This window comes from Sarcophilus harrisii, chromosome 1 (genome assembly GCF_902635505.1).
Source record: "Sarcophilus harrisii chromosome 1, mSarHar1.11, whole genome shotgun sequence".
NCBI classification, from domain to species: Eukaryota; Metazoa; Chordata; class Mammalia; order Dasyuromorphia; family Dasyuridae; genus Sarcophilus; species Sarcophilus harrisii.
In genome coordinates, this window is record NC_045426.1 from 491,535,469 (window position 1) to 491,546,911 (window position 11,443).

At 39.1% G+C, this 11,443-nt stretch overlaps 1 protein-coding gene across 1 annotated transcript in view; it reads right to left on the reverse strand.

Annotated features, from left to right (window-relative positions):
* The window catches only part of RMC1 (regulator of MON1-CCZ1), a 28,338-nt gene extending 22,842 nt beyond the window's left edge, over positions 1-5,496 (reverse strand). Inside the window, exon 1 of the mRNA XM_012541507.3 lies at positions 5,255-5,496. Within this exon, the coding sequence (XP_012396961.1) occupies positions 5,255-5,362 (108 nt within the window). The 5' untranslated portion in view covers positions 5,363-5,496. The remainder of the gene's footprint in view (positions 1-5,254) is intronic.
* Between the last annotated feature and the right edge of the window lie 5,947 nt (positions 5,497-11,443).

The window sequence follows — 11,443 nt, forward strand, 5'->3', positions numbered from 1 at the left end:
CTCTTAGGTGTCTATTTTTACCCAGTTTGAGGCTTCTGATATAGAGTTAACCTAAAATGCTTCTAATCATTCAAACCGTACCTACAGATGATTGGGAGATTTAAACGTGTTCTGAGAAACGAATACATCAACTCAAAATATCACAACCATAATGCTAACATCTCACACAAGATGATAAGGAATCAAGGATGATCCATTACTGGTTCCTTCTGCAAATTTGAACACAGCACATTTCTCTACTGTTTTTCTCTTTGTAAAAATGATGGTAGAACAAGCTTGAATTTTTAAATTCCTTAATTCAAATTTTAACCAAAAGCCATTAGTACTTCAGATACCTATGATATCATGGGTATGAATCCTCCCTCCATGGTTCTGGTTGAAACACTTTGATGACACAACTGTTGGTCTTCAAAAGTTGTGGTTGAAAAAAATCATTATTCTGGGGTCAACTTGGTGTTAAGCTTTTTTGTTCTTAACTTGATTGGTCCTTGGCCATCACAGGGCCAGTACTTGGAATATTTCAAGTTTGATAGGATCTGGCAGAGAGCTTGCTCTCCGCTGGTATATGCCCTGAGACCATAGTCACATTAGAACCATGAAAAACACGAAAGTAGGACTCAACTAATAAAAAAAAATCATTATTAACAAAACATGACTAAAAATGACTTGAAGTCCTCTAACGTCTATGAAAACAATGCCTTCACACACACACACACAAAAGTTTTGAGTTACGTCTATAGTACTGGCTTAGTTTGGACAATGATGAAATTAAATCTCTTAGAATAGAAAATTATTTCCCTCCCCAGTTGCGTACTAGAAGAAACAAATGACTATGGAAAGTATGGTGTCCTTCAGGATCAGCATATAGGAAACTAGGTATATTTAACCACAGGTTTCTTCTCATACTGTCTTCTTCAGACCTCCTTCTGGCAGTTGTGATGGTCAGATTTTTTCTCCTCCAGTGGGAGTAGAGGAATTTGAAGGCTTTGTGAAGAATAAGAGGATAAGAAATGGTACTGACAATGCAGTTTCATTTGTAAAATGAGTAACTGGTTATTACATGATCTTTAAGATCCCTTTCAGCACATTCTATTAATTAGACCCAAACCAGGGCAGCCTTATCAAGAAAAGAGCAGGTGAAATTTAAAGGGTATGACTTAGGGGGATGTAGCCCCAATTCTTTTCATAGTATTTGTCTAAGATCCTAGCACCCAACTATCATGGGTACTCCAGTATAGTCCCAAATCTTCCTCTATAGAACTTCTACAAACCTATTCTGATGCTGTCCTTTTTACTTATTTTCATTCTTGCCCAGGTCAGATCCGTGATCTTTCCCCACTTTTACAGACTTCCCAGACTCCTCAACTTCCTTCCAAATTTAGGTCAGTAAACCCACTGAGCTCTACATTCATAACCCACACAATCACTCTGCAAAGCTCAGAATATCATATATAGTAGAAACAATTCTAGACTTGTAAAGAAACCTGAATTTTACTGCAAGAGTGGAACTGATGGGAATCTTTAAGAGGAGGTAACTATTCCATCTTAATAGTTTGTAAGAGAGATGAAACTCAAAATAGTCTAATATGTACCACAAATTTCAGGAAAGCAGATTTCCCAGGGTTAAAAAAATCAGTTGGATCCCACTGGCTGAAATTCTATAGGGGATATTTCAGTTCACGGGAATGGGAACCTCTCAAGAATAAAAGTCTGAAAAACCATTACATTGAATTCCCAATCCCTATATCTATGCCCACCTGCATTTTTGATTTCCTTCACAAGCTAATTGTACAATATTTCAAAGTCTGATTCTTTTTGTACAGCAAAATAACGTTTTGGTCATGTATACTTACTGTGTATCTAATTTATATTTTAATATATTTAACATCTACTGGTCATCCTGCCATCTAGGGGAGGAGGTGGGGGGGTAAGAGGTGAAAAATTGGAACAAGAGGTTTGGCAATTGTTAATGCTGTAAAGTTACCCATGCATATAACCTGTAAATAAAAGGCTATTAAATTTAAAAAAAAAAAAAAAAAGTCTGAATGCACAAAATCAAATCCAGTAAAATTATTTAACTTTCTATGTACATGTTGTTTTTCCACAAAGAATGTGAGCTTCTGGTGGGCAGGAAATGTTAAGCCTAGAGCACCCTAAAGGACATGCACAAAAGTGGCCAATAAAATGATGCTCAATCTAAGCAAGAAACTACTCTTGATGTGTTCATTAGGCCTAGATCAGCTATGTGCTGGAGCATCAAAAGAACTGGCAGATAAGATTGTCAAACCATTATTGGTCTTTGGACTCATTCCCATTTTTGTCAGGGTCACTAATCTGCCAGGCAAGGAAAAGCTTTAAACTTGGCCTAAATGTGAACAAATCTCTTCATAAAGTCACTCATGCTATTCTTGTAGAAAAGATAGAGTTGTGAGAGAGATTTAAAGTATATTTAGGTGAATTTAGAATTGAATGAATGGCCCAACCCAAATAGTAGTAGCAGTAGACAGGCTTGAAAGGTTGGCTTTAGTTGAGTGCCCTAAGAATCTCTGCTTATTCCTTCCACGTTTGATAACTGTATCAGTGACTAGGATAAAATAGGAGATGACGTATTACCAGTTTTGCTGACATAAGAGAGGTAGAAAGTACTGTTTGATAAAAATTGCTGGGAAAATTGGAAACTAATATGGCAGAAACTAGGCATTGATCCATACTTAACGCCGTACACCAAGATAAGGTCAAAATGGGTTCATGACCTAGGGCATAAAGAATGAAATTATTAATAAATTAGAGGAACATAGGATAGTTTACCTCTCAGACCTGTGGAAGGGGAAGGTCTTTATGACCAAAGCAGAACTAGAGATCATTACTGATCACAAAATAGAAAATTTTCGATTATACCAAACTGAAAAGTTTTTGTACAAACAAAACTAATGCAGACAAGATTAGAAGGGAAGCAATAAACTGGGAAAATATTTTTACAGTCAAAGGTTCTGATAAAGGCCTCATTTCCAAAATATATAGAGAATTAACTCTAATTTATAAAAAATCAAGCCATTCTCCAATTGAAAAATGGTCAAAGGATATGAACAGACAATTCTCAGATGAAGAAATTGAAACTATTTCTAGTCATATGAAAAGATGCTCCAAGTCATTATTAATCAGAGAAATGCAAATTAAGACAACTCTAAGATACCACTACACACCTGTCAGATTGGCTAAGATGACAGGAAAAAATAATGATGATTGTTGGAGGGGATGTGGGAAAACTGGGACATTGATTCATTGTTGGTGGAGTTGTGAACGAATCCAACCATTTTGGAGAGTAGTTTGGAACTATGCTCAAAAAGTTATCAAACTGTGCATACCCTTTGATCCAGCAGTGTTACTACTGGGATTATATCCCAAAGAGATTATAAAGAAGGGAAAGGGACCTGTATGTGCACGAATGTTTGTGGCAGCCCTTTTTGTAGTGGCTAGAAACTGGAAACTGAATGGATGTCCATCAGTTGGAGAATGGCTGAATAAATTGTGGTATATGAAAATTATGGAATATTACTGTTCTGTAAGAAATGACCAACAGGATGATTTCAGAAAGGCCTGGAGAGACTTACACGAACTGATGCTGAGTGAAATGAGCAGGACCAGGAGATCATTATATACTTCAACAACAATACTATATGATGACCAGTTCTGATGGACCTGGCCATCCTCAGCAACGAGATCAACCAAATCATTTCTAATGGAGCAGTAATGAACTGAACTAGCTATACCCAGAAAAAGAACTCTGGGAGATGACTAAAAACCATTACATTGAATTCCCAATCCCTATATTTATGCACACCTGCATTTTTGATTTCCTTCACAAGCTAATTGTACAATATTTCAGAGTCTGATTCTTTTTGTACAGCAAAATAACGTTTTGGTCATGTATACTTATTGTGTATCTAATTTATATTTTAATATATTTAACATCTACTGGTCATCCTGCCATCTAGGGGAGGGGGTGGGGGGTAAGAGGTGAAAAATTGGAACAAGAGGTTTGGCAATTGTTAATGCTGTAAAGTTACCCATGCAAATAACCTGTAAATAAAAGGCTATTAAATAAAAATTAAAAAAAAAAAGAGAGGTAGAAAGGATGGGCCTGCACACAGGGTAAAAGTCAAGAGTCAGACAAAAGCAACTAGGATGCTGAATCAAATCTACTAAGATAAAAATGTAAATTTTTATATTTCAGTTCAAATATTCGACCTTACAAAGTACATGATGGGAGAGGTTTTTTTTTTTTTTTTTTTTTGGGGGGGGAGGGAAGAAGGATACGGACTTTTAAATTCAAAATGAACCAAATTTTGAGTTGACAAGCAAGACAATGAGGCAATTTTAAACTTCCTTAGGAGGAGTCTGGTATATGGGGCTATTATCCCATTCATTCACACCTAGTCAGACAGTCTCTGGAAATATTTTGTTCAGTCCGATTTCAGGAGTAAGTGATAAGCCGGATTGTGTCTAGCTGAGGAAAGGAGACATTTACCTCGGAGAAGGAGCCAGACTGCTTTTATTTTGGGAGACAGGTGGGTTGATGAATAGACAGAAGTGAGTGAGGTCATTGAGAAATGAATGCAAATGCCGCCTTGGATGCCTGGTGGTTGTGTGACCCTAGGCTGACCACTTAACCTCTCTCAGCCTCAGTTTCCTCCTCCGTAACGCGCAGCTTTTGCTGCATTAAAAAGTGGCTTTTGCTTTAAGTTTAGGATCTCACGGCCCGTTTTGGAGTCTTTTTAGGACTATCCTTTGGAAAACTGATTAGCTCGCTCCTCTTAGCCCCATGCGGGACGAGGAACAGGCGCAAGTTCCAGGGAGGAAAGACTTCCGAGGTATCGCGAAGCAGCGCGATCTGTCTTCGGGAGGCGGGGAGCTCCCCGTCCCCTAAAGGCTTCAAGCAGAAGCGGCACGGAGACACGCCGACGTGAGGACTCCGGCCGAGGCCCAGGGCCATTGCCTCCGCGGGCCATTCATTTAGCTGCGGGAGCATGGGCCAACCGACTAGCCTCTCTGAACCTCCGTTTCCCCACCTTAAGTCCCCCGAACGCCTTCCAGGGTTCGGGTGGAGAGCGTGCAAAGAAAATCCAAGATAACTAGAGGAGTTTTCACCCTTTACCCTGCTCCCCTCCCCCGCCCCGCAGGGCGCGAGCATCGCCCCCGGCCCCGCCCCTGACTCCGCCCCCTCCCGCGCCCCTCCCCCCTCGCCCGCCCGGACCTGCTTGTTGGCCTCATCGAAAAAGACGCAGTTGACGGGATTCGCCTTCTCGAAGTGCACCGGCCGCTCGCACAGCTCCAGGTAATAGTCCTCCTCCTCCTCGCTCATCTCGGCGGGCGGCAGCTCCGCTCGGACCCCCGCGGGGGAGCCGGGCCGATCCTCGAGCGCAGCGGAGCACACGGGGCTATACGTAAGGGGCTGCAGGGAAGGCAGTGGCAGCGGCGGCCCCGGTTACAGCTCCGGGAGCAGGAGGCCGCTTCCTGGTGCCTCGGCCCCACCCCTTTGTGCCACGTGACCCTGACCGCCTCCGCTCTTAAAAGGGCGAGGGCCTGGCTCTCGATCGGTAGCGGGGCCCACCGAACGCCCCCGATGACGTCGCATGATGACGTGCGACGGGGCCTCCGGCCTCCTGGTGCGTCCAAGAACGGGAATGCCAGGGTGCGATGGAAGGATATACAGCCCTCGGAAAGGAGGGATCTCCGAGGAACAGGAAGAACAATTAACAACGAAACTGCTACTACAACAAATAACAATAAATATAATCAATAACACACCTAATAGCAATAGCAATAGTACAACCTTCGGCAATAATCTGATTAATACCATTACAACAATTAACAATAGCGGCAATAGTACAGCGAATGATGTCAGTCATAATGCAATGATCAATAACAATAGCACAGCAACAATGAACAAGCAACAACCCATTCCTTGATTAACAATAAAGACAACAGATTTATTAAGTGCCTGATGGGCCAGGTATTGTGCTAAACATTGGAGATACAAAGAGTGGCAAAAGACAGCCCTTGTTCTCAACGGGCTTACTGTCTAATGGTGGATGGGAGTCCACTGCAAACTAGGTACAAATGATATCTGTATTAATGTTTAGATGTATATGGGTGTATATATGCAGGTAGGTAAGCATGCACATGTGTTTGTGTCTATATATTATATCTACACACACATATATTCACGCATGCATGAGATAGGAAAATAACCGAAGGTCCTAACATCAAGGAGGACTGGGAAAGGCTTCTTTTTAGAAGGTGGGGATTTGAGGGATGCCAGGAGGCAGAGACTGGAGAGTGGCCCAAGCAAAGCGATTGCTTTATTCTCTAAGAGGACCAATGGCATCGAAAGATGGATGAAACTTGCAAAAAATGATTGACTTGCAAGTGAATTGGGTTTAAGTGAAGCAGAACTGCCCATTATCAGCCTCACTCTGTCCGCCGAAGTTATCCAGAATTCAGTGACAAGATTGTCGCTGGCCCAATAGGCAAAGAGAGAGAGTAAAAGAGTAATGTTTTCTTGTGCAAGGAACAACCGGGAGCTTGGTATTACAGGTCACAAAGTATTGGGGAGGAAGGAGGGGAGAAGAAAACAAGGTATAAGAAGACTGGAAAGGTTGGAAGAGATCCATTATAAAAGGCTTTAAAAGCCATAACATGATTTTTTAAAAAAATTTAATCCTGGATTGACATTTATTAAATAAAACGGAGGTGATATGGTCAGGCCTGCACTTAATAGTAGCTAACATTTACATATAACTGTAAAGTTTACATAGTATGTTATCTCATTTGATCCTCACAACAATCCTGGGAGGTATTTGCTAATGTTATCCCCATTTTATAGCTGAGTAAACTGAAGCTGAAAGGGTTGTTGTGAAGATCAAATAAGATAATATTTGTAAAATACTCAGCATAGTGTCTGGCACATAATGAATAATTAATAGAAGTTAATTCATAGGCTTAAATTTTAGCACCTATTCTTCTCCAAATTCCAGTCCTGAATCAAAAGTTGTCTATTGAACATTCCAATAAACATTTCATAACTCAACACATCCAAAACCAAATCCATTCCCCTATTTTAGACTTCCCTATTTCTGTCAAAGGGACCATTCTTCTAATCTTGAGTAGATGTTAATCCTGATTCCTTGCCCTCTTTTGCCCCACATACTCAATCTGTTGCAAAGGCATGCTTTTTCTACTGCCACAGCACCTGACTCTCCCTCTTTACTTAGTTGAGACCCCTCATCACCTCTTGTCTAGGATGTTACAACAGTCTCTTAATTGACTTCTCGCTTTTTTTTGGTCTCCCACTATCCCAATCTGTTCCAGTGTTATTTTTTCTTAAGTGAAGATCCGACTGTTTGATTCCCTATTCAATACACTGCATGTTTAGTCATCCTGAAAAATGCTTAATGGACAGATTGGTTCCCTGGTGCTATTTGGAAAGGCAAATAAAGGAGTTGCTTTTCTATTGTGTTCAAGGGCAACATGCAACCTCATTTCATAGGACATTTACTTATTGCAGAAAGCTCATGATAAGCATTTGCCAAAAGACCACCATGAAAATAGCAGCTTTATGCCAACATTTGGTGCAGAGGATGAAGAGATAGAGGAATTATGCAATGAGCTGTAAAAGATTTTCCAAATTCAATTATCATTAATACTCAAAGACTTTAATGAAAATGTAGGAACAGGGGAGGATGACAAAAATGTTGGAAAAATTGTTCAGGATTAAGAAACTAAAAGAGACCAAATATAGACTCTTATGAATACTTCCTTTAAGAAGAGAACTATAAAGTACCTGAAATGACATATCAAATAACTTCACATACACAATGTTAAACTGAGTATATTTTAGCAGAAACGGAAAGGATTGACTTGTTACTGATGTGAGAATCATTTAGGAAACAGCCATTTTTGTAAATTCAGACCACTGGATTATTAGGTTAAAAACTAGCATCAATACTAAAATGAAAGAAAAATGAGAAAATAATGGCAATTTAAACCTGGTCTAGTTAAACAAGTTATTAATGCCGGAAAATTAGAAATAGATTAAGAATAGCCAATGGCACTTTTGGAATTTTCTGAAGAAGTTTTTCTGTTGTTGAATCAAATGTGTCAGATCGGACAAAGAGCCTAGAAACTACTTTAGCCATAAAGTAGCTAATATTTTTGACACAGAGTTAGTTGTAATAGCCAAGGCAACACCAATTTAGAATTTAGGTTTATATAGAAAATATTTTTAAATTAAATTTTTTTTCAATGAACAAAAGTCAATTTTCTCTCCACCCCACTACTGAAAAAGAAAAGAAAAAGTCTTGTAGAAAATATGCATAGTCAAACAAAACAAATTTCTACATTGGCAGGGTCCAAAAATCTGTCTCATGTAGCACATGCAGTCCATCACCTGTGAGGAAGCAGGTATAACATGCTTAATCATAATCTGTAATAATGATTAGTTATTGAGTTGATCTGAATCCTTCAGCCTTTCAAAGTTTCCTTTTTTAAAAAAGAATATTTTATTGTTTTGAATATATGCAAAGATGGTTTTCATCATTTACCTTTGCAAAGCCTTGTGTTCCAAATGTTTCTCCTTCCCTGCTCCTCCCTCCTCACAACAATAAGCAATCAGATAGAGGTTAAACATTGCAATTCTTCTAAACATATTTCCATATTTGTCATGCTATACAAAAAAAAATCATATCGAGGGAAAAAAACACAAAAAATAAACAAGCAAACAAAACAACAAAAAGGTGAAACTGCTATGCGATGATCCACCTTTAGTTTCTATAATTCTCTCTCTGGATACAGGTGGCTCTCCCATCACAGGGTATTGGAATTGCCCTGAATCATCTCATTGTTGAGAAGGCCCACATCAATCACAGTTGATCCTCACATAATTTCATTGTTACTCTGTACAATGTTTTCTTGGTTCTGCTTGCTTCACTTAGTATCAGTTTATGTAAGTTCAGTTTCTTTTTAACAGATGAAGAAACTCAGGCTGAGGGACATGAGTCTTGCTCAAGCTTTCAGACAATTAGCGCAGAGGCAGCACTCAGACCTAGTCCTCGATTTCCAGTTCAGGATTCTTGCCACTAGTCTAGGGCAGTTCCCTTTAGTTCAGATACATTTGTCTCCCTCTTCCTTTTTTTTCTTTAACCATTCATCCCTCCTTGTTTTCTTAAGTTGAGTAGGCTGTTCCCAATTCATTTTCTTTCTTCACTGTCTTGGCCGTACCAAGATCTGGTCATTCACTGTCTCCTATTTAACTTGTTCCCTTCCCTTCCTGCCAAACTCCCTAGTACCCCACAACTATTAATTTTCCTCACCATCCGACTCCAATACACCCACCCTACTAGAGAAAGCTGCATAATAATGCTAACCACATCCACTTCTGAGTTATGTGAATAACACCATACATGGTTTGCAAAGTGCTTTCCAAATATCATCTCATGCCGTTTACTTTCTTCTCCCTTGGCTCTCTGCACACTCATCATCTACTCCTTTGACTAATTCTTCTGTTTCTTTTGCTGATCATCATTCCTATACCCATTGGCTAAGGATTATTCTCTGAGGTTCTGAACCATATCTATTAATCTCTGTTTTCAACTCTGGTGACTGATTCTGAGTTCAATTTAACCTCTATTCAGATGACTTGAAAACTGAAATGTGAACCCATAATTTCTTTCTTGAACAAAGCATTCCATCTCCTTCTAACAATGAGACATTGCCATCTACATGCCACAACCCCATCTCAAACTCGGTGCCCCAAACAGAATGTTGTCATTCCTCCCATTCCCTCTCCTGACTTCCCCATTTCTATTGAAGGAACTATTATCCTAGTCACCTTCACCTGTACTTCTAGTCAACCTTTTCTGTCAATTTTCTCTAACTTCTGAGGTCCAATCATTCAATCAGCATATTCATTAAGTCTTGATTGTGTTCCTGGAGCTGTGCTTGGTGTTGGGGACATATATACATATGATGAGAACATGGTATAGATTCCCATGTAAAGGAGAGTTGTGCAAGTATTCTAGGCATGGGGAGCCAGTGCAAAAGTCCAGTGATGTAGTTTGTGTGTGTATTGAACAGAACTTACAGGAAGAGTAATGTCCATCAAGGCTGGAAAAGTAGGTTGGGGCCAGGATGAGATGGACTTTTAAAAGCCAAATAAAAGAGTTTGTATTTGATTTTAAAGGCCAAAAGGGAACCACTGCTATGTAGTCCGAGGTTTAGAGTCAGGAAGACATACTTTCTGTGTGACTGGACAAATCATTTAACCCTATTTGCCTCAGTTTCCTCATTTGTAACATGAGTTGAGAAAGGAAATGATAAACCATAGAATCCTTGTCAAGAAAACCCCAATGTGGGGTCACAAAGAGTTGACATGACTAAAAAACTGAGCAATTGTTTAAAAAAAAATTGTAACTTCATTTTCCCTAATTTTTATCTTCTGAATCAAGGAAAAAAGGGAGAAAAAGTATTTTTCGTATAAAAATCTTTCTTTCCAGGCCCCTCATCAACCTTATTGCTGCAGTAAACATTAGGTGAAATGGAACATATTGATAACTCTAAGTGAGTTACTATGCTTTGGGTCAGGTCATTCAGCCAGTTCTGAATTCATCTAATTTGTACCATTATAAAATCTGTTATCTCATCACTAATGACAGAATGAGATTTTCTCATGTATATACATGCTTACAACACTTTCCTGATCTGCTAGTTACCTTGTCAAAACTCCAGGCCATTTTTTTTCAGCTGCTAAAGTGATATCTCCACCTCCAGAACTCTGAATACAGAATTAAGAATACTTCTTTTTGATATCTTTGTTGTTTTTTTCTTTTACCACATGATTAATATGGAATTACTTATTCAATGCTATGTGAATCAGACTGCCAAGAAATTTTATAGAACTAGAAAAAATAAAATTGTTTAATTTCAAATTTTCTCCCTTTATAGGTTATTCATAAGCAGTCATGAAAAACATATTTCCAAACCATTCATGTTTACAAAAGAAATTACAGACAAGAAAAGAATTCTCCAATTGATAAATGGTCAAAAGATATGAACAAATTTCAGATGAAGAAATTAAAACTATTCTTTCTAGTTATAAATAAATGTTCTAAAATCACTATTGATCAGAGAAATGCAAATTAAGATAAATCAAGGCTACCACTACACCTCTCAGACTGGCTGAGATGCCAGGAAAAGATGATGAATGTTGGGAGGGAATGTGGAAAAACTGGCTCACTGGAGTTGTGAACTGATCCAACCACTCTGAAGAGCAATATAGAACTATACCGAAAGGGCTATCACACTGTACGTGCCCTTTGATTCAGCAGTATGTCTACGAGTCCGTATTCCAAAGAGATCATAACAAAAGGAAAAAGAACCCACATGT